We start from the raw sequence: 24925 nt of genomic DNA on the forward strand, positions 1-24925 counted from the left end.
GAAAGAACATTGAAACCCTTTCTCAGTGCTGATATTTGGTGAAGTAAAAAGACATTCTTGTGTTAATCTAATAATTTCTACTAATTTGCCTAATAATGCCTCCTAAACATTAATACCAGTTTTACCAACCATTATTCTGGAGTTAATCAGGGTAGGATAAAACATTTTACCCACCTTTTCATTGAGAGTCAGTGGATCACTGGCTTCTATTTGAGTGGTATACTGGTAGCACAGATTGTCCTAAATATGGCGTTATAAAACTTGCTACAATTAATCACAATTTGCTATAATTTAACATCACTGAATGAGATTAGTAATTTCTTTAAATGTAAAAAGATGTCAGATTCCCCTATATACAAAAAAGTATCAAAGCTATAATATATTGTATTTAAAGGGTTAAAAAAATCATGGTCCCTAGCATTTCATTGTACAGTACAAAAACAATTTGAAGGTTTGAGTTAATGCCAACTGCCTTTTGAAATATCCTGTTTTTGGACAGGCAGGCTACTGTTCATGAACTACTGCTTCATAACCACACGGGCACACTGTTACGAGCCAGGAAACAACAGTTTAAGACTTATAACCACAGAAGCTGTCAGAATAAAACATTAAAAGTAGTGCACAGGGTAACACACATTGTTACTTCTCCACACTAACCTCCTGCGAAGCAAGCATGTTAACACTCAATTCCAAACCATGTTCATGTAAGTATAGAAACAGCTGGAAAGAAGGCTTTTACATCACATTGGGACCTCATATACAAGGTGGTCCGTGTACTTGCTATCAAAACCATGTTGTGTTTAATCCAATATGATAGGACTATGTATGTCAATGCTCGTTAGTGGGTGGTCCCATCAAATGACTTTGAGAAGTGGCTCATGTGGCTTGTGTTTTATGTCAGGTGACTTCAATTAAAAGTGTTTTGAACACAGTCACAAATGCCGGTTAGGTTACTGGTTCAAACATCTACAGTACAAGCACTTGAATCACACTTGGCAAAAAATGAATTACCAGTGCTTTTACTGCATGTTCTCGTTTGTTTCTCTGTTAACACAGAACAGTTTGGAAAAAAGCCTGTTTCTGTTTATGTGATGCCAAACAGCAACAAGCTTCCTTTGGGATACAGCTTAACCTCTCATCACTTCTGCTAACAACAGAAGGGGCTTTATCTTTTGTCTTCTGTTGATTTCTGTTAACGTTCTGCTTCTGGAGAAAACCTGTTTCGGGGGGGACAATGTGACATCACTAATAAATGTTAAAATAGCAGATTTCCAGAAAAGCTGTGCACTTTCAAGAACAAGAAGATGTAAGGAAATAGTGAAGTAAATGTAAGATTTTTTTTATTTATTTATGATTGGCCTCAGTGTCACACAAAGAAGTACCAAACATCTTCTAGATTTATTTTATTGTATACTTTAGAAATAACAGTGACATTTAATACATTTTGTTCTTTACATAGTTGTTTCAGTTGGCTGTGGCATTATTTCATTATTTATCTTATAAGTGAGGTAAATTGTCTTTATTTATGAGAATCCTTGTACTAAAATTGCTAATATTTACACCAAATCTTTACAAGCATAAAATGTATTGATTACATTTTAAACTGTAAAAATACTAAATTACAAAATATATTTTATATATGTGGTTTCGTTATATTAGTTCTATCTTTAGTTATTGTAAATATCCAAAGCCATTCTTGACATACTTGACATAAAGTCTAATAATGATTTAGTTTTATTGATTAACATTTTGCTTGGATTATAGAAAACTATCCACATTTAATAACAAACATTTTGGCTTTAGATGTTTGAACTAAATTTTATTAAACATACTGTACTAGGATTTAAAATACTGTACAACAGCAAATATAGATCAAATCTTAATGTCTGGATACAATGTTTATTACAGCAATATGACATTAATGAAACATTAACCAGTGCTAAACATGGGAAAAATAAACAGAGAAGAGTAATTTGAGAAACATTTTTTTTTCTGTAGCTGTTAAAACTAAAGCACCTTGGAGATAGTTGGTTATCACTAGATAAAGAACTGTTTCTTAAATTACTAGCCTAAATCAATATACTAAATATTGACATGTTTGCCAGTAATGAAAACATTTTTCTACTTTGTGGTAAATTTGACTATTATTTTAGAAAAAAACATCTTTGCAAAGAAATATTTGCAGGACAAAATATTTCCTCAATATGGATATATTTAAATTGAATCAGTATGAGAAAAACTCATTACTTAGCAAATAGTTAATGATATGAATAGTATTCATATAACAAGTTTGTTTTAGCTTTTAGCTTTTAAAAGTGCTTGTTTGATTTTTGATATAGTGGTTTTAGTTATGTGAAATTTTTTAAAGACAGTGAAAGAATTTTTTAAAGTGTGACAGTACGTTGAGGAGAGTCCTTGGAGAGTCCATCACAGTGCTGCCTAAGCCTGGAAAGCCTGGAGTCCAGGCCCAAGGCCTGTATTTACTCTTAGCATGCAGTCAGATTGACATATAATTATTGTGTACTTAAATCTTTAAAATGGTTCCCAATCTCTTAAGTATGAGTAGATTGGATATTAAGTTAAGCAGAAAAGAACAAATGGGACTAAAACTGGTTTGTTTTTACAACTGGGGACCTTTTAAATTGACATGATGTGAAAAGAATGAAAAATATTCACAAATATGACCCTGCGTTTACAGACATTCAGGTGTGAAATTTTTTTTTTTACTGACAAAAACAACCGTTTCAGCGATTTCTCCTATTATGCCTTGGGAAGAGTAAGGGACATGTATTTAACACCCCATCAAGATGGGTATTTGACAATTCCTTGTGCTCAAGTCTTCATGACATACCAATTCCAACAAGAAGAGCAATTAAAAACATAAGATTCCCAAGTAGATACAGGACCAGAAACATGACTTCAAACCTCATCTGAAAGACAAAATGATTAAGTGAAACCTTACTTTTTCATTTACATATATTTATATATTTAAGCCTCTTGATGGATTTACAATAATGATAGGGAAAATGAAGACCTTGAACTATAACATTTTTTGTATATACTTTTTTACAGAGAACTATCAGAATCTGTCCCGTTATCTAAACCAGAGTATCCTGGGCAACAGGTTTTTCTATATTCTGCTGTCCTGTAACCCAATGTTCATAACTGACACACAGGTACAGTACTTGAAAATGTACCAGTAAATTGAGATTGCATTAAACATACCTTAAACATTAGTAGAAAGAAAATGTTCATATTTCAACAAAAAAAGCCCTTCAATAAATATTTTCAAAACTACACAACATTAGTTCCTAAATAAGTAGTAGAACACTATAACTCCCAACGTATACATCCATTTTCAGAAATACGGTTTAATCCCAGTAATCCTAGCAACGACTGCGGTAACTCTAAGACTCTTCTGGAAACATATGCAACATAATGGCTCTACACCTTGGAGAGTCCATCATAGCACCGCCCAAGCCTGGAAACAGAATCCAGGACCCAAGGACCTGAAGAAGTATGTCTATTTTCTCCACACTTTTCCACTGCTAAGATGACTTTAAAAAAATCTTAGGACCTAAAGCAGTTTACTTTAGTGACTCTTACCGTGTTCAGAAAAGTCTCTGAAATGTCTGAAAAAACAAACAAACAAACAAACAAAATAACACATCACATTTAATTAACATCCAGTAACAGACGTAACCTTTTATTTTTCTTTTAAAAAGCGGTTGTTTCAACCTCACCTTTTTTTCTGTAAAACAAATGAAAGTCCTGGAGCAAATAGAACAGGAATTCCCATCCAACAAAGCCTCCCATTACTTTTGCAAGCCACTGATTTGGTGAGCTATCAAGAAGCTGCAGGCCAGTAAATATGGCAGCCACTGAAAAACAATGCAGGCAGTTTAAAGCAGCTCATCATTAGAGCACAATAATATGTAGGGCTAAAGAGATTCACAAGTGACAGATTTAACTTCAAAGCAAATATTCAACTAGTGCTTCTTTAATCTTTTACCAGGAAACATGACGTTTTTAAGTATTTTTTTAAAGTAATTTTTCAAATGCAAAATCTACTGCTTTACATTCACTAAGTATTCACATAACCTGTGGCCGTAAATCAAACACCTGTATTTCCGACAATATCTTTAGTTAATTTTTACAGCAAAAAAATTACACAGTCGTGCTTATGTAAATGTTACTGATGTAATAAAAAAAGTAGTGACGTAGTCTATAATATTTTGTTACAGCCGGGACTTTAAACTGTTAATTCTATAACTAATGAGTCCAAAGTAATTCATTGAGCAAGAAGCTATTACTGGTTAAAGTAGGGCTGAAGAAAGTGGGAATACAGGACGTCCCTGGAAATGAACACCTGATCAAGTATGTTAACCACCTCTTAAATAATGGCGATACAAACAGTATTTGTGCAAATGTGTTGGCTAAAATCACTAGGGGGACAAACATGCAACAGAGGGCACCTTAGAGCACAGAAGTACTGTACATACCTGAAACAATCTTGATTACCAGGGCGTTCAGAGCATGAAACGTGTTGAAAACAACCCTCCTAAAGGTTAGAGGGGAAAAGTGAAATCAAGGTATTGTAGAAACACGAGTAGCTTTTTATACTTTATTTCAAGATTTCATAACTGAAACCAGTACTAAAAATGGTCTATTTACAAGACAATATTATTTCCACTGCTTTTTTAAATGTCAGTACCTGCCAGTGATAATAGACTGCAGTACTAGTGACTAACAAGCTTGCCTTATTCTCCCCACTCATTATCTTTTTAGGGCATTGTGGACTTTTAGCGTACTAACATAGCAAGTTCTTTTTTCAAATAATTAAAAACTCACATACTTATGAAAGAATTACTGTAGATATTGGGCTAGAATAAGCTGGTTAACAAGTATTCAAATTAATATTAGCTACAGCAGACTACACCAGAAACGTGAATTTCCTTGAACATAAATATCCAATAATTTAGCATGTCAGCTTCACCTGCATTTGGATGTTATCACCCATCCATGCACTCAAAATCCTTTCTAAGCGCTCTGACTGTTTAAATGAAATTCTAAAGAAACCCATAAGCATTTATTTTTGCTCCAGTAGATAATTTTTTCAAGGACCTCAACAGTGCCATAATAAATATTTGCAAGCAAATGCTATAGGCTGACTTGTGTGATGCTATAGAAATGTTAAGACTTTTGTGCTCTGTGTTGTGCTGTTTCATTTCCTTACAATTTGTGAGTAGGATCACATCGAAAGAACGCAGCTGCTGGCTGGACAAAGGCAAGAATCATCACTATACACCCCAATACTGGGTGAGCTCCCTGCCAATAAAAAAACACACAGAAATGTCTCAGAATAAAAATGGTCAAGACTAGGAGGTACAGCAAAATTAGCACAAAATGAATCATGACCTTAACGATGCCATATTGTCGTGAAAACCAGTGTAAAATCAGCAAAGATGGGATCTAGTTTGTTGGCATTAACCTGGGTTTCCACACAGTGAAGTGTAAAAAATCCTTAACTATAGCAACCAGCGACACACTTGTGCTTTTGGTAAAATAAATGTCTTCATAAGTATTTGAAAACAGGAAATGCAGCAGAGATTTATGGTATCATTTATAAATAATGAGCAATGTCATAACTTAAAGGCTTGTCAGGAGTATTAAACTTCCACTTAATACTTACACCACTCCAATTTCCTGCAGATGAAAATGCCAGAACAAATGCAATGATAGTAGCAGCAACAGTGAGTATCATCAAGAACACATGAACCTAAAAAATAGGATATTAACATTAAAAAAACACTGAAGATGTTCATACATCTTCATACAACTATCATACAACACCTCATACAACAGTATGTGCAATCTGGCTGTCCTTAAGCTTGATGCTGTCTTCTATACTTTCTGTCGTCAGGTTATGTGCAATACAGACCATGCCACCAAGCAGCCTCACACATGCCAACAGTTGCTAGTATGTTATCATTTTTAAATTAATTTCAACATTTTGGCTGACGACAGGCAGTGTGACACTGATACTGTATTCTCGGCACCAATGAGTAACGGTTATCATTAAGTTTCCTGAATTCTCTGTTCACTGACATAAAAATTACAAAACAAATCAGATTTTACAACACCTCTTATCAAATAATTCCCACATTTGTATCAGTATTGTTTCGATTTCCACCATCACATTTTTTAAAAGATGTTAGGTATAGAGCACAATTAATAATGCATTATTGGATAATTAAAGGCTTCCTAAACTGCTGAGTCACAAACATTGTAAACCCACCTGATTTGGAATAATCAATTGTTTCTTTTACAAAAACTGCATGAAGAGGTCTATGTACTACAGACATGCTTCTTTTGACAGGTTGCACAGGGAGCTAGCTTCAATTGGTGGCATGATGCATCTGTCGGTAACATCACTGCAAGCCTGCCCAAGAAGTTCTCAAGACAAAGAACCAGCTCAAAAAAATTGTTTTAGCCACAATGAGAAGACCTACCAGAAACCAAAAATCTTTTCCACACATCTTTTTCCCCGTTGTAATTCGCTTAAAATATCTGGCCATTATCATGCCCAAACTTCCTGTGGTCATCCAGGCTATTAGCATAAGAGCTCCTGCAAAAGAAAAAGAGAATGTTGATTTACAAAGCAGAAAACAAAATATTAGAAAGAACCATGTCCACTTAAACATACGTTTTAAAATCCTTCATACATCCCTAAGAGTAACATACTTTTCAGACAGAGTTAGACCTTAATTGTCACACTGTTATACTGACACCTTCCACGGACAATATTTCCTTTAGTTAAAAACCAGGTGACCAAAGATTTTTAATATTAGATCTGAAAGTTTGCAATTTAATATATTAAGCAGTACATACCATGAGCCTTAATTATGCTTGGTTGCTCAGAACCCCCATTTGCCACTTGTGCGGCTGCAAGATCCACCTTCCCAGTACTGACAAAAGGTCTTTTTGGGTGATATTGTATTTCACCTGTCAAGAGCATGAATCAGTCCCGGATGTTTTTGAGCAAGAGATGTCATTATATGATTAAAGACATGCAATGATTTATGTATTACAGTACATCTTGTCAACAAGTTATCAAAGAAAAGGACAAAATACTCAACACTGCATCCTAATAAATCTTTGTAATACAAGGTGACAGTACAGAAATATGAAACTATTAAAATAATTTAGTAGCAATTTAGAAAATGGGTAACTGCATAAGCCCTTAAAGTCAGTACAATTTTTTAAAATTAAAGTATGAAATTATTTAAGTTCCACCCTGGACTAAATTAATATGCTCACCCTGCGAAGCAGGTCCATAAGCAAACAGAATGTAGTACAGGAGACTGTTCCCAGCACTTCTCTGTGTTGAAATAGTGTTACTTGAATTGAATGAGCAGCAGATGATACCATTGCTGTAAGATGATTTTATCTCTGTGACGTTTCCCTACGACGCAACAGTAAAAGACAAAATGTATACACAGTTAAATACATATTTAAATACATATGTACATATGTTTGATCAGTATGCACCAATATATATATATAAATGTACCAAAGGTAATGTGTTTGGCTTTGTTGTTCCTGTAGAATACGCATGCTGGATTTGAACAACTCCATTTCCATCCAGAACACAAGCATAAATGTCATCATTTCCCTGAGAAAACAAATACAGTCATTCAAGTCAATTCTATTAATTTGCATCTATTGTTGATCATTACATAAATGAAAAATAATGCAATTAGAGGCACTCTTTCAATTTAAACAGTTTAGAAAAGTATAGAGAATAGCACAGGGAATTTTGTTTTGAAGTATTACACTTCATTCGTTGTAAATAAGCATCTCTGTAAATATGATGTGTGACATGTCTATCTATTATAACCTACATGATCCACAACAAGCACATTCGGTGTTTGTTAGTAATTTACTGGTAATAAGTCTGTTCATGGATATTTAAGTCTTATGGTACAGCTGTGTCTAGAACTCAGTGTAATTAAACCTTCTTTGGCAGGCTTTCCTCTCTATAATTCTAATTAATGAATATGCTTTGAACCAGTCTATAAGACGTTCTTCAGGGATTAACGCCAATTTAAATCACTCATATATGACTTCTAAGAAATCTCTAATTCCCTGTGAGCACAAAGGATCTGAACAAACAACAAACTCTGCCCATTTCAACTTACCATTTCTACATCATCTGAAAATCCAAAGGACACGTAGCCATCAGAGCGACCACACATTTGGAATTGTATTGGAGAATTGGATGAAAAAGGCAATACTGCACTTGACATGAAGTAACAGTCACTGTTGGTGGCTGGATTACAACTGTTAGGGTAACTGAAACAGCTTTTACTGACCCCACAACCATCATTGGAAACAGAGATCTGTGAACACAGAAAAAAAAATCCTTCTGTATTGGAAGATTTTGTAGCATGATTATAGATTGGTAACTATGATATTATTTACAATGCTGAATTCATCATAAGTACAGCATGTTAACCATCTGGAAATTCATGCTAAGCTTTGTAAAATACAATTTCACTTTTCAATATTTTCAGCTTGGGTACTTTCCACCTGCACGTGTTATTGTATTTGTACTGATAAAAACTTGCTGAATTGTTCATTATTAGAAAGTGTCCTGCGATGATACAGATTCATGAATGGAAAAGTGCCAGATATCATATAAGAGTCAAATACTGATCACATCAACAACACACGAAGACAGAGCTTAGGGGTTAAAGAAAGAAGACAAGGATTTGCACAGCGATCTTTCGAAAGGCAGTTGAAGCACTCAGCATAGAACCCATTCCATATTTTTTAAACCTTTTCTGATCTGTTTCATTAACACAATTACAGATTTGCTCTATTCCTTTTTTTTTACAGTAAAGCTTAACGCTACTGGGTGTATTTGCCTCTGAATAGGTTTTCAGTCAAAACACCTACTGAAGAAGAACTGGGTGATTTTGTGGTAGTTGAAGTAGGTGCTGGGGCATTTACAGATGGCGTAGTGCTTCCAGAAGATGGGGTTCCATTATAAGCAACACTGGCACTTGGGACTGCAACCCAGAATACATTCTTTGATTGAACAAATGTTGCCCTGAAAGAGACAGTAAAAAGGTTGGTAACAACTGTTTTAACAAGCACAATAGATGGATTTCTTTTTACTCTAATTATTAGTAATACATTATGACAAATTCGTTTCTAACAATAGTCTGATATACAGAAACCTATTGATGCAGAACCATTAGATCTACGAAGAAAAAACATTTGCATTTAAAAGAGATAAGATTATCTCTGAACAAAATAATTATCATGTTTAAATAAAATATTTTTTGCCTTTAAATACTATAATTGTTGTATTGCATTTAAACAAGATAAGATTTTGTTTCAACAAGATAACATTGAATTGAAACGTTTTTTTTTTCCTGTGGTGCCTATGGGCTTCCATTCCACTGATGGCTTCTGTAAAACGGAATCCATTTCACTCAATCTCAGAATTTGTCATTCAACAACAAGAAAAAAAAAACACTTAATCATTTTAACATTTTAAACATTTTAGTGACCAACCTCAAAATACCATTTTGCTCAAATTGTTAAAAGTTAAACAAAATAAGTAGAGGTAAGCCTAAAAGAAAGTGGCTTCAGTTTTTTGTAAACTAATTTCTGAAAGCTTTAAAAATTTAAAATTGCAAAAAAAAAGTTAAATTCCAAACTGGCAGAGAAATAAATAGAAGGCATGGCTGCTTAGGTTTTTGTGCACAGTGAACTAATCAAATTGTCAACTCAAAGATGCCTTTTTGGAGCTACAGTATATTGGTGCTTCTGAAATTCATCTGAATACCAACAGCAATGAAACATAAGGTATTGAAAATGTCCACCAAGTGAAGTATTAAATTTCCAATTAAATACAGAAACTGTTATTCAACATAAACTACATACATTTAGAAAACATCAAATCATTTATTGGTTATTGGTTTTTAAATCATGAAATCTATTTGGTGAATGAAGTGGGACATGTATACTGTATATCTCACTTATCCAGCATCAAAGTATCACCACTTAAGCACAATGTGAGAGGTGTGGGTGGGGTCTGTTAATTTAGCCTCAAACAAAAGCTACACTAAGATGCTATAAAGCTGACTTGCTTTAGCAGCCCCAGTCCAGTGGCTTAACTCAATATAATAAAAGACAGGAACAACACCCACAAACAGGATAAACCAGACCAATATCTGCTGCATATCAAAGGAGAGAACCTAGAGCAAGACAAGAAGTAATTCCATATCATAGAACAGGACAAGCACTCAGATTGTGAAACAAACTTTCTTCTGACTGTATATAAGAGCTGGGAAACCCTTGCAGTTTGTCTGTTCTGTGGGGCAGACCCGGCACGCGTTGTTGATCTTATTGAGCTCAATAAAACTGAATCTGCACAAGACTGTGTCCTGCTCCTCTGATGAAGAATTTCCTACAACAGTGAACAACCGATTTTTCTGATTGAGCATAACATATATACAGTACAGAAGAAGAAGAAAAAATAACAAGGTTTTAAATAATAGTAAAAACCTGAATTCAATTTCCTTGAGACTTCCAGATGTTGGAGCCTTCCAGGTGGCACTGATGGTACTTTTGCTGCTGCTGGTTGTCTGAGTAACTGCTGAATTCTGAAGACAAAAAAAAAACACTTTTTAAGGCTCAAGGCTACATCTCTTCATAGTTTGACTGTACTTTCCCTCTCCTGCTGTTACACAGATACTAATGGTTTTCTTGACAATTTTCAGTACCAGTACAAGAAGTAAGAAACATTTTTTTTTATCAAAAACTAGTTGGATTCAGTATGTTTAGTTTTGTGTTTTGCAATTTACCAGATGTTAAACCTGATCAGTTAATGGTTTCAAGGCTGATATAACACTAATGATGTTCAATGACGTTAATATCAGTTTGAGCAGTAGGTTATTACTTTTTTTATTTTTGAATGGCAATTGCATTGTACTTTCACATTTACTGTGCTAGCCTTATTTATACTTGATTTAATTATTATAGAGGACTTACACAGAATTTAACTTGTAATTTAGGTTAGCTTAGATAAGACTGGCCACTAAGCAAATAAGTAATAATCTATCCCTCCATTTTTAGCAGTCATTTTATTCTTAGAGGATGCATGGAGCTGAGTAGTCTACTCCTACAGGCACAGAGCACAAGGACTCCTGTATATCCAGTTTTGTGATATCCTAAAATACTGTTAAAGGGTGTCAACATTAGGGATTTTGTCTAACTGTACTCCTATAAAATTCATTGATTCAGTTATCACAACGTTATTTCTGAATTCGAAAATACAACAGCGAATTCAAAAAGGGCAATAGCTTGGGGACTATATTGACATAGAATATGGTTATAATGGCCAGTATCATTGTCAACATTGATATATTTGCCTTCTTTGCGCTTTTCCTCTAATTAAAGTCTTTGTGCCTTCCTAGCACAAACAGTGGGACAGTTAGCAATCAACAAAGATTGAACAACACACTGTTTGCATAAATGCCCAAAACGTTCAGAGCTGATGTGGGATTGTGGGACAGGTTTAACAGACTAAGACTGAGAGGGGGCTCCATTATTGACGAAGAATAGACAATGCATCGTAGTAACACCCAGCTATCTCCATACAGTCAGTTCATTAATTAGCCTCCATATGTTAGTTCTGCATACACTACTGTGAAAAGTAGGACATTCCCTCCTCTCATTTCAAGGTCTGAGCTCTGGTCAGCAATGGGCTGGATAATCCTCAGTCAAGAGAAATCAAGAAAAGAATTCAAGACACAGCTTGCACTACTGAACACAGGATAGGACTGGGACCCCAGAGGGAGACTCTACTGAGAGCAGCAGAGAAAAGATCAGGCATCTTGTCTTCTTTCCCCTACTCGATATTGGACTTGGAGAAAACAGTGTAATAATAATTCCTTACACTCTTAGAGTTATATAGCACTTTACAGGTAATGGGGACTCTCCTCCCACCACCGATGTGTAGCACCCATCTGGATGATGCGATGGGAGCCAAAACACACCAGTACCAAAGCTTGCCACTCATCAGCTATCAGTGAGGAGGAGAACAGAGTGATGAAGCCAGTTCATAGATGGGTATTATTTGGGGGCCATAATCGGCTAAGGACAGAGGGAAATTTGGCCGGAATATATTTATATTTTTTGGAACTGCCATAAATTTGGGAGAACACTTAGGCAGAACCTATGGACAAATTCAGCATTTCGCCATTTTCTACACCATGGTGGAAGGAGGGATTCTAGGACCCATGGCTGAGCTGTTCCAGGAGAATGACCATGCTGTATTTCTCTTTTGGGACACTGTTTTGGGATACCTGGGGTCCATGGAGTTCTTATCCTGGTCTGTGAGTATGGGTGTCAGTTGTGGATACTTTAACATTAGATGATCGAGAATTGTTGTCAAGAGAAATTAAAATTATTTATTTTGGATAACTGTCTTGTCAGTCCTTTGGGGGCGCTGATGGTTTTGGGAGAAGAACCTGCTCTGAAGGAAAGGGGTCCTAGCACACTTAACATTGTTAGGTAGTGTCTGATGCAAGTTCATTTAGCTTGCAAATTGAGGTCAATATTCGCATACCTATCCCTGACAACACATTCCAATTGTGGAAATGATTATCTTTTTTACAATTTTAAGCTCACACATGGCGCATCTTCCCTCTAACCACTACAAAATTCAATGGCACTGTAAATTCACCACTCTGGGTCCTAATATTACACAACAGTCCTTTTGGTTTCTGGTCAGTCTCTGCTTTCAGTTGGCACTCGACGTAGGTATGTGGTCTAACTGTGATAATGCACAAAAGAGGAAGTGGGGTGTGCTGTCAGTTTTTTTTTTTCTGTTCAAACATATTTCCATAACACTTCCATTCTGACTGGAATTTACCAGAAAGATACCGGCTCAGAGATTTGGATAAATCTGCTACCAATAAACGCCTGGATATACCAGTGGTTTTGAGATACAAACATAAACCTTACTGCTCCTACTGAGAGGGAAACTTGGACAAAAATGTAGACTTTCCTGGTCTTGAGAAGTCTTGAGAATCTGTATCTTGAAGCAGTTCTTCATTGTGTTACGCAATCCCAGTACACTGGTAGAAATTGCGGTAAAACGTGGTCATTGCAAAATCCTCATTTTCCACTATGTCCCGAATTAAGAAGAGCTTTTAATTATGATACAGCTCAAATAAAACATGTGTAATGATTTGCCAATCATAATAAACAACGAGGACAGCCAAAAGCCAAAGTGTTAAGTAACTTTTTTTTGCTACTTTATTGACTTCAGTTTGGAAGTTAACACAAAACAATAAAAGGTTAAAAGTATTAGCAATTTAAGTAAGCATTTCTGACGGGCAAAACCGAGGTCCTAACTACTTGATCCTCAAAGATGCTATTGCATTTTCTGAAATTTCCTCTAATTCACTTGAAATAACTTCTCACTTCTCTGTCTGAGCTTTTGTATACTGGGCCCTCTTTTATACAGTATGTAGAGCACTTTGGAATTCTTTGGGATGGAGTGCTGTTCCTACAGAACTTGAACAACCGAAGTAAGGAAATCCATATAAAGGAAAAAATATTTTGAGGAGTTTCCCTAACTTGTAATACAAATAAGTTAAAGAACAAACTTACTTGGATCCCATTGCATGATAGACCCTTAGAATCAGCACCTGCTACAGTAAAAGTTCCCACAGGATTACTGCTTCCTCCAGTTTCTCGGGCCTCTAACAGAAAACCTTTGAATGAATTAGAATTAGCTTGAAGAGTCACTGTAAAAGAAAAAAAAGAAAACACACCTAAATTTATCTGCATATACAATGACATACTGTATAAATATTAAATCAAGCTAAAGACAATGTGTCATTATTTGAAAAAATGTTTCACACTACTGCTTTGATGCAACTGCGCCCATCTCTAAGTCTCAAAAAAATCTCACGAGGGACAGTAGTTTCTTACCACATTTTTTTAAATCATAGACCGCTTTTAGAAAAATGCAAATTTACAAACGTGTTGTGCTCAAAACAGCAATTAAGTAATCACAACTTGTCAATCAACTAATTGCAAACGTTTCAAACGTCTTATTCTGCAAATACTTTCAAAACTATGCATTAAATACGATTGTTATTCAGATTTTTTTAAATATTAGATATTCTTTTAGCATATGGCAAAAAATAAAGTCCCCTTTATTTACTAAGTACACTAACTCTATGAATTGGCTACATTACTCTGCTCTCCTCCCCACTGATATCTGATGTGTGCTGAGTGTTCTGGGCACTATGGCTGCCGTCGCATCATCCAGGTAGATGCTGTACATTGGTGGTGGTGGAGGGGAGTCCCCATTACCTGTAAAGCGCTTTGAGTGGAGTGTCCAGAAAAGCGCTATATAAGTGTAAGCAATTATTATTACTTATTATTATAATTCACATGACTGAAAAACATTTAGTTGGAAATATCAAAACCATATGATTCAAAGACAAGATAATCCTTACCTTTGATCGAGTCTCCTTCTTTGTAGGTGTTTTGACTTGTTGTGACACTGTACGGAGAGGTCACTGTCTGACTGCTTCTGCCGTGGTTAGGAACCATATTGGAGCAAGCAGATGTATCAGCACCATTCCCATATCCCATAACACCCAGTATGGCACTTTTACAAACGAGAAGGATGAAGAAGAGCCTCCGTTTGTCCATCTAAAAAAAATAAAGTCTACTGATGAGTCCAATTGTTTAATTCAGTTAAAAAACGTTTTTTTAACTGAATTAAACAATTGCACTCATCAGTAGACTTTATTTTTACAAAAAAAAATGTTTTTAATTGCAAAGGTTTGTGAAAACACTATCATCCCTAATATATATATATATGGATTAGGATATTTGTGTGCAGAAAGTGGTAATTGGAGATATATTGTAGAGATCACAATATCTAACAAATTCTGATTTATCAGTATAGGAATAATGTCTATATTCTTCCTCTATCAGTAGGGTGTTATTCCAGTAGCATTCAGACAGACTTCATCAAGAGTTTGCGGTAATTCTTGTAACGTTTTACAAAAGAAGCACTCTTTTCAGATAAAATGCAGTATGATTAATACGTGGTCATTGAGATGCGAGATAATAAACGAAGCTCGATTACTATTCAACACGTACCGCACACTATACCGTATTGACCTGCTTCCCAGTTCCACTAAATCACTAATTTATTTTAATTAATTACATTAAATTAGTGGTCCCTTATGGAAAATTAAATTATATTTTTTTAGTTCAGAAATAGTTCACACGAAATACCCGAAGGTACAAAGACTGTATCGCTTCTTTATTTACGTAGAAACTGCAAGAATTGTTTACAATAAAATGCTTAAACAAATCTGAAATAAACTGTGTTCATGTAGCGCTGACCACATTTGAAACAACATCTAATGCTGAGGAAAGTTACGCTTTCATGCACATTAATCGCCGTCAATAATGCATCATGCTATTGATACGTTTAAATATTAATATCAACTTCAATATTAAAATAATTCAAGAACAGTAATACAACACATAATAATATATACACAGCAAACTCAGACTGCAAATACAAAACAACGGCAAACAGTTTTTGCTTAAATTGCGGTGGGGGGTGTATAGTAAACTGACAATTGGCTTTCGTGTTGCAGTTCTAGTTACTTTACCAGTAACGACACTACCTTGCTTTTACTAGCGCTTGAGGATTATTCAGTTTGATAAAATAACACACGTAATAAGTAGTGGAAAATAGTAAGTGAACGGTTTAGCTAACATTAAACAACTAGGGTAAAACAAAAACGGGAGTTTCTACACCTTCCGTACAGCAAACATAATGCGACTTACCTTAATCAGAGACAATCAAAAATAAGCCTTTTTCGAGTAATCTAATTGTCTGCTAGTTACTGTAAATCCCTTTAACAGTTGCGCCGTGCTTTGGTGCTCTTTGAGCAGTTTTGAGACACAAAACAGATGCTTATTCACAACGGTAATACAGGTTTAAGGTGTGGCCAAATACCGGAACAGGTATTATCATCCAGATTAGGAGAACAAGATTTTTCAATAGGTCATGTTAGGAACGATGTACAATATTCCTGTTTCAATTTCTTGGTCTTCTTTTGGACATATAATACGGTTCATTCTGCTTACTTATGTCCATGTGTGCTCGTGTGATTACAGTTGGCGGTTCTGATTAGGACTCGTTTTCTACAGAAAAGCAGTGGGAAATTCAGAGCAGTGTACATGAATTATCATGACTTCAGGGAAAGAGGAAAGCGAGGAAAGTGCATTGAAGAGGCGGATGCCGGTGGGGAATTAGCGGGTTTGAGACCCTATGATACCACACCAATCCTGTAGCTTCCTTCCCAGTGCAGTTCAGACGACGTTTCCAATGATAGTTGTGCTACCTAAATTGTTTGGTAAAATTTGTATTGTATTATCGTTGACTGGCAGACTAGGTCCACTGGTTTTATTCTTTGTTTTACATTGTTATTGACATCAGGTCTGTTTGTTGCTTTTCAGTTTTAAGCCTGAACTGAATTGTTATACTTTACACTACATTTATCAAGAGAAACAAAATAGCGATGGCGAGTCAAAATTTGGACTGAATCTTTATTGCTTTTACATTTATTGGTGTGCCAATAGGTGCAGTCTGCCCTAATGTTCACTTTTGTTGTTCCTTAATACTAGCACAAGCATAAAAAATACCTTATATTTCCTCTTCATCAAAGATGGTGCCTAGCAGAGGCTAAAATCTTTAAACATGACTTTTCTGCTATGGGTAGAGTTACTCAAACAACATGACGCAGATTATTTTTTTTTGGGGGGGGCGGGCATTTACGGAATTCTCTGTTAAGCACGGATGATTCACAGTTTTGTTTCCGACTGAAATATTTTCAGGTCTGCTCTCAGAATGTATTTATTCATTTTAAGATTTAAGATTAGACTTGTTCGTTTTGCCGTTAAACACTGTGTCAGTGGTTCCCACCACTAAAATCGCTAGAAATCCCAAATCACTAAAACTCAATCACAGAAAAAATGGAACAAAAAAAAAAAGAAGGAATTCCCATGACGGGGCTGGGACCAACTGTTCCACAGTAGCTATCTGTCAGGGTGATTCTTTCGCGATGCTTGATTATTTTTTTTGTTTTTACCTTGCTCTGAGTTTATTTACTCTAATTCTGCCATTCACGAAGCAGCTACAGCATATCTGGCATAGCTCCGTCTAGGTTTACTTAATCTTTTATAGTACATACGCAGTCTCCTGTTAATAAGTCAGTCGGCTAAGGCTGTTCTCCAGAAACACTAGTTATTTCTGAGACTTGGTTAAAATATCTTTTGCTAAAATGTATTTCAATTGCATTTACTATGTATTGAACTTTGTTTCACAGCATGTAATAGAAGTGGCATGAAAAGAGAATCTCCAGTGATGTTTATGAAGCAGTTTGTGTGTTAACTAATAAACTGGAGTACAATATTGCTCTTCCCAACAGAGGTGCTTGGATCTTTTTCTAAAGGTTGTTTTAGTCATATTGTCAACAAGCTAAAGCGAAACATAAGGTATTCCCTGAGCTGTCAACTTAAGTACAATCTGGCCGATTGAAATGCTAAGGCTTTTGAGAACGTCTGAAGTCCACTCATTTACTCCTCTTTAGCCATACAGTATAAGAAATCAGTGCACACAAGCCATGCTTCTAAATGGGCTGTTGCATAGACATATTCCCTTATATATTAAGTATATGGTGAATAAATTCTTATGCTCTCTAGTGAAAGATAGTGCCTATCATTCATCTGTGTTCAGCTGACCTTTCCTAGAGTGCAGAACAGCACCTTTCAAAACTCATATTAAAAGATTACATGCTGAAGACAAGTCTAAACTTGGTTTCCTTGATCTCACACACATTCATCTTGTTTTACATGTTCCTCTAGGCGTAAAAAAAAAGGAAAAAAAGCTCACACCTGAAGAAGGCTTCACAGCCAAAACTGTTTTTTCTCTTCTTTTCAGTATGGAATAAACCTATTACTTGTTCCTTTGCAGACTAAACATACTGACGCAGCTACCCACCTGAACTACCTCCATATTCTGTTTATTGATGCTGTTTACAGAATAACCTACTAAAGTTTTGTTGGAAATTTGATGTCTTGCCCCAAGATTTACGGTGCTCCCTTCACTCATTACTACAGTAGGTCATTACATTTTGTTTGTCTGTCTCTGCAAAGTAGACAATGCTTCACAGGTTTTAAGTTACAAATTGTGCAAAAAAATCTTACTTTGTCATACAGTAATTCATTAGGGTCATTTTAATTTATTGCAGCTTTCTGCACCATCTTGCAATTGATGATGCTGTGCTTTTCTCAGACTGACCCTAGGGCACAAGTCATTTTAATATACACTGCAATTGAGTAGAATAATTTGTAGAATAAGATTAAATGACTTCAATTTTATCTGAGGTCCTTTTCAGTAAAATCATTAAATCATTTCTGCCCGTCACATACCTTGTTGTGTTTTTGTATATTATGCGTTGCTCACTCCATTATTTCATTGCTGTTTTTGGATCTAAAATAATGTTAATCATTTGCTCAGGCCACCATAGCAAATTAAACTTTATTCGCTTTAGTGAATAACCAATTATTATTCCACCTGGATTGCTAAATATTATCGCGAGGTGGATGACACATACACACAGAGAAAGCTCACATGAATGGTTCATAGCCATTCAATCATTTTTTCGATTTGCTAAATCCACAGATTTAAAATCAGGAATCACAGAAGATTGGAACTAAGTATCTAGAAACATAATGTCGTCCAGTTTAGAGGAAGACATGTTTGATATTAACTCTTTGAGGACCTGTGTTATTTAGTATAGCTATTACAAGCTTATTCGTTTCGCGTTATAAACTTTTTGAAGGGCTTATTGGCGGTTGACTCAGAAAAGACATGCCTTGAAAGTCTGGTTTTGAAATACTGTACAGTACTTCTCTTCAGACTGCACTCTTGTTTTGCAATCGTCACTCTCTTGAAAAAGCCCTGTGTCAACATGACTCAGCAAAACAATGGTAATATGAGCTCTTGGAGACTTGCAAATGTAAAGGGAAGTCACGCTTCATCTGACGCTTAAAAAATACGATACTGGTACATTATATCAACATTTCCAAGCGAGTTTCAGGTATAGTACTAAATATGAACTCTAATTCACAAGTGAAAATTCTTGTCAGGTGACCATCAAGCATTAATAGAAAAAACTTGTTTACATCCACATATCACTTGTAATTTAGATTGTTGAAATACTGTAAATCGTTTAAATACCCCATCACTCTTAGAGTTTTTCCAACCCTGTTAATATTTTTTTATGTAATATTTAATTTCTTAAATTGTAATTGTTGTATAATTGATATAAGAAATGGGTAAGGGCGTAAAACTGATAGAATTTAATCTGTCAAATGGATTAACAATGAAAGAATTGAATGACTTTTACTCATTTAAAATGATATATTCGTTTTAGTGTGTCCAAACATAATTTTCTATATTTATTTCCGACATATTACAGTAAAAAAAAATCACATGATAGCAACGCAATTGAAGAGAACAGATCATATTTCAGTGGTTTCAAATTTTCCTAATGAGCTGATTGGGTGTGAACCTATTGTTTTCAGTTGTTTGTCTTTATTTAAAGTCAAAGAAGGACTGAAAAAAAACTCTATGGAATTTTCCATAGTAAAATACTAACCTAGGTCTTTCATGAATATTGATTCTACTTAGAAAAATGAATGGGAAAAACTCTTAATATGAGAAAATGAAAAGACAACTCTGTGGTGCAAGTTCAAGGTTATATTTATTATTGTTGATTGATTAACAATGCTTATGAGGTTCTTTCAAAGTGGAACAAACATCTATAAATAATTTATTCATTATATTTTTCTTTTTAATGTTTGCTTTGTTTTAAAAAGTATAAGGCATAAGGCAGATAAGCACCACGAGGGGGTATGAAATGAGGCAGACATCTTGTTAGAGGTTAAAGCTGTGGAAATGTTTTACAGTGTTTTTCATCTGAATCCGTTCAAAGGCAAGCATGTTACAAGCACTACTCACAGCTACACTCTTCCTCCCAGAACAGGGGAAAATGAATGTTACCACCTGGGTATAAACACCAATTTCCCCAGGGATACCAGTTGCTCTTGCTGAAGAACAGCTCAAGGGTAAAACACAAGGTTTCTACATGCACAATGAATAATACAACAGAAATACTTACTCCCATAATTCCAAATTAGCACAAAATCCATGACGTATAACCCTATTGGCAGAATGCTAACAGATATCACAATTATTTATTAGAATATCAAACATAATGTTGATGGCCTCATTGCAGCTCCATGCATCATAAATCTGAAAGCATTTACAGCATTTGAATGTACTGTACCGTATGTATATTCAAAATAAGGCAATGGAGAGGACAAGTAAAAAACGCTATGTAATTGCAAAAATGCTACTCTGCATTTACTGTCCATATGAAAAAGGCCTGACCAGTTAAATTATTCAGTGTACATGTCTATAGGAAACATTTCTATTGAGAAAAAAAGCTGCAATTCAATCACTTGGGAACTGCATGAAGTAAAACACACCTGACAAAGGCTGAACACCTGACACCCTTTAGACCACAATAAAACCATCCAGTATTAACTAACTAGCCTCATCGGAAACCTCACTTTTCCAAAGATTTACTTCTTACAGGTACTGATGAAAAGGTAAGATTTCTATTTAATAAATGTACACTTAATACTACCTACAGTATATCAAGCTATTACATTAGCACAAATATTTACAGTGCCTTGGATATATCAACTTCAACTTTCCATCACAGAACTTTACTGCAGTATATTTCAATTGTATGACCAGACAGCCAAGGAATTTCAGAAACACCGAGAAAGTCATTTAATGGAGAGATTTATTTCAATTGTAGTTCTGCAGTACCTGATTGTTTCATTTCTATCAGTTGTATAAAATGTTTAGAAGTATAAAGTTGTATATCTCAGGCTTGAAATAAGAACACATGTGTGGTTTACCAGCTTCTTTACAACACGTATATTGAGCATCCTGGAGATAAATATCTGTTGCAGCTCATCTAGAATCTAGGAATCTGTAGAGAAGGTTCTGCTTTAGGAGGGAAAGACATAAATATGATTGAACCATGAGAGTATGAAGGAAAAAGCATTTTGTGAACTTAATTGAAAATGGTTGCCCTTTTTAAATCAAAATAAACAGTGTCAGCTGCAGTTTTTAGGTCTTCTTCCCGCGACAATAAATTCAACCAACTTCCAAAATTAATGTACTACAGATTCCAATGATATTCAGGATGAGTGTGAATGTTGAAAGTGAATGAAAATAAAAAAAACCCTAAAACATTACAGTTGATAAATGAAAACTCAGTTAAAGAATGTGTCATGCAAAGTTGCAAGCATTGTAAATGAGAGTTCAACCCTGGCAGTTTTTTTAATTTAATTTAATTTAATTTAAAATTTTTAATTTCAATGTCTTTTTGCTCAGAAAAATAATGGGAGATGACAGTCTATAAACATGATAGTGTTAAAGATTCACCAAAAATATATCAATGGATCACAAAATTTTGTAATGTTTTTCTTTTATTCTTAGATGCACCAAAAAACAATTTTCAGCCTGCTTCTAATGAATGCTTATTTGGTGACAGATGTTTTTGGTTTCCCTAATGGCTCAGTTGCAATCTCCTGCGATAGCATGATACCAGGGCATACTGGATATATTGCCCAGACTTCAGTTCCTCCATTTAATGTTACAACGAGTAAATCCACATATGCACCAGGAGACCAAATCACAGGTGAGGAGCAGCTTTCATTTTTTCCCCCCATTTTCACTTAACCTATTGCAGAATAAAACGTCCCCTTAAGATGATAGTTTTCTGGCTTCCATATGAATCGGACACCAAAAAAATACAATGACTTAACATCCTATCTTGCTACAATAGCCTTTTCTTTATTTCTTCATTTCTGATTTTCCATCCCTGTTTTTAAAGTATATATTTAAAGATGCATGGAGCTGCTCAGAAAATCCAAATCCCCTGGTAAGACCACACCTAAAAATCTTTTCACCAGTTTTCTTCTAACAAGGAAAATACTTTTGTTTTTTTATTACCCTTAGGTATACCTGACATCAGTCATTTGTAATATTTGTGTAGGGTGACTTACATTTGAAATGTTTACTGTATTCACTGTTGACCGTCTATTGTGCCTGACTGAATACCACTTTTCTTTGTTCAAGTAACATTGGAGACAAAGACTTCTGTATTCGAGGGCTTTTTGCTACAGGCTCGAAAGATCGATGGAAGCAGCGCTGTTGGTTCCTTCATCTCTATAGACTTGGGACAATGTCAGGGCCTAAGATGTAATAATGCGGTGGTAAGTTCTGCTGTGTTCTTATTATTGTTACCCATTTATGCCAGGACATTTTACTGAAACCATGTGAATGAAATATCTTGCTCAAGGATATACGATTCTTTCCGATCTGTATTGCGGGATCTTCTTCTGAGGCAATGGGAGTAAAATATCTCGTAATGTACAATTTCAGTGCCCCACCTGGAATTCAAAACTTCAACCTTCTAGTTATAAATCCAGAGTCCTAACCACTAATCCATTCAGCTACCAAACTGAATTTGACAGTTTGCTGTATTCCGTTTTTTAACTCGCCATTTGATTCTTTTTGAACCGGTAACATGGAAATTGTAGGGCTTGTTGTGTAATGCATGTATTGAGGAATTGTTTCAAATTGTAATAATTTGGAATTTTTTTGATCCCAGATAAATAGAATGTTATAATCCCAAATCGTAACACAAATTAACAAGGTTTTGGTGAAGATACGGGCATCTAAAAGAGTGTTGTTCGTATTTTGATTTCTCAGTCTTTTTGTACATGTATGTGTTCATTGAATTATATTGTGTTTTGAACAATAAAAATAATACAAATTGTGGGATTCACATTGACAGCTGTTTTTGGTTTAATAACTATTTTCTTTTCTTAGAATTCCTCACTTAGCCAAACATCTGCTTCACCCAAGACACGATTGCAAGCTGTCTGGAAAGCACCAAGCAATAATACCTTGGGCGATATTGAATTCAGGTTGAAATTTTTTCTGTATTTGTCTACTTACAGGTACATATCTTTATAGTAGAATGTCGTTGTTTAGTTTTATTTTAAATATAAATGGTAAACTGTAGCCATCAATATCACATTAAAGCCGAGCACTGGGACAAACAGAGCAATCACGGTTTTTAATTCTTGTAATTTACGAAGTAAAATGAAGGCACATTTTCTCTAAAATTTTGGAATATTTGTTATTTCCCAGTGCAACATTCGTCAAGGATTTTGAGACGTTTTGGGTCAAAGTGAAGAGCCCAACTGTTAAATCATCCGCTACCACATTATCTTTGAATTCTGTAAGTATTCTGACTGTTAAAACACTATAATTACATTTCAGTACCTGTCTTTTCATATTTTTATGACCTCACTTGTAACATTCATTAAATACCTGCAGGCAGATGTTCCAGTCACATTATATGAATAGAATGTGCAGATCACTTTCAATGAGGAAACACTGGTGGATTTAGAGGATTAGAAGACGTTAGATGAATCCAGCTCTCACAAGAAGATAAACTAGATGATATGTATATATGTAGGCTGTCCATAAACTTACATGATAGGTGTTTGGATTTTTGCTGATATATGATGTTACATGCGGTCATTCTTTCTTTCCCCAGCTTTTTCAGAATTCTATACTGATTCTGCTAACCATGAGCCTCTCACTTTCCTGCAGGAAGTAGGAGTCAAAAACATGTAAAGTAGAGAACAGAAATCTTATTAGCATTTCAAATGTGTAATTAAGTCAAATTACTGTGTGAAAGAATGATTAAGATGTAGTATTTTCTATTTGTAAATAAAATAACGAGCATTTTATGTCTCTTGGCTACTACATAAAAGTTTACTTTGGCTTATACCCGCAATAAAAGTACAGTACACTGCATGCCAGTTTAATATGTCCCATGTAATCGGATGTGCACAAGGGTTATCCAATCTGACTTTTGAATGGGCTAGCTGTGTGTTTAATAAGAGAAATAGGTGGAAGGATGTTCTTGTTTTCCTTAATAGGCACACAACCTTTAATAGTGGCATGGCAATTAATGAGAACATGCAGTACCATTGTACAGTAAGTGCAGCATTTAAATGTAGATGCTGAGGAATTTACTCACTGCAAGTAGCTATAGAGACTAGATGATGTGGAAGTGAAGGAAACTAAGGGGAGACTATGGCAAAAATTAGTCAAGACAGAAAACATGTTATTTTACTGCACATTCTCCAACACTCTGGACCGCTGGTCATTCAAAGCATTTCAATTTGAACCAGCTTTGTTCTGTACAACATTCTGTGGCTCTGAAATGTCTTTAAAGAACTCTGCAAAGATCAACTGTTAGGACCACATTTTTTTAAATTTATTTTGCATATATCACTGTTCTGCCACTAACTCAAAATACCGGATTCACTTGTTTTTCCACATATGAAATGTCTTAAGGTCTGTGTCCTCATCTCTTTTAAAACCAAACAGAAAATCATATTAGAAGAACAACAGGAATTTATAAAGCCATAGTGCTGAAGCACTACAATAGCATGAAAACTTCAAAGGCAGCTATTGTAAAAACAGGATCTGACTGGCTTGAATTCGCAAATGGATACGCAACATACTTTTAATGCTGTTTTTAAGAAAGCCCTTCTAGGATTATCAAACAATACTATAGGTACATTTTCATGTACCTATTTCTTTCTCAGAGTCATCAGTTCAACAGCA

At 35.1% G+C, this 24925-nt stretch overlaps 1 protein-coding gene and 1 long non-coding RNA gene across 4 annotated transcripts; one reads left to right on the forward strand and one right to left on the reverse strand.

Annotated features, from left to right (window-relative positions):
• Positions 1-1388: 1388 nt before the first annotated feature.
• Positions 1389-16139, reverse strand: LOC148651942 (ferric reductase 1-like). Of its 2 annotated transcripts, none has more exons than XM_088598298.1 (16): positions 15910-16139; positions 14553-14845; positions 13696-13832; positions 10582-10679; positions 8962-9115; positions 8202-8402; positions 7574-7675; positions 7321-7465; positions 6892-7005; positions 6513-6628; positions 5693-5779; positions 5237-5328; positions 4503-4561; positions 3744-3881; positions 3607-3632; positions 1389-2930 (listed from the first exon to the last, which is right to left on the reverse strand). In XM_088598298.1, the coding sequence occupies exons 2-16, from the start codon at positions 14749-14751 to the stop codon at positions 2841-2843; spliced, it is 1758 nt and encodes a 585-aa protein (XP_088454424.1). In that variant the 5' UTR covers positions 14752-14845; positions 15910-16139; the 3' UTR covers positions 1389-2840. The 2 variants fall into 2 exon arrangements, with proteins under 2 accessions (XP_088454424.1, XP_088454423.1); XM_088598297.1 differs by having other exon boundaries at positions 14553-14751; positions 15910-16129.
• A 3803-nt stretch (positions 16140-19942) lies between these two features.
• LOC148651943 (uncharacterized) lies at positions 19943-24039 on the forward strand. 2 transcript variants are annotated; one of them, XR_015925199.1, is made up of 4 exons: positions 19943-21911; positions 22352-23205; positions 23432-23522; positions 23844-24039. It is a non-coding gene; the product is annotated as an uncharacterized LOC148651943 (long non-coding RNA). The 2 variants fall into 2 exon arrangements; XR_015925200.1 differs by lacking the exon at positions 23844-24039 and having other exon boundaries at positions 19946-21911; positions 22352-22488; positions 23108-23205; positions 23432-23642.
• The last annotated feature ends 886 nt before the right edge of the window (positions 24040-24925 follow it).

This window comes from Lepisosteus platostomus, chromosome 11 (genome assembly GCF_059453375.1).
Source record: "Lepisosteus platostomus isolate fLepPlt1 chromosome 11, fLepPlt1.hap1, whole genome shotgun sequence".
NCBI lineage: Eukaryota > Metazoa > Chordata > Actinopteri > Semionotiformes > Lepisosteidae > Lepisosteus > Lepisosteus platostomus.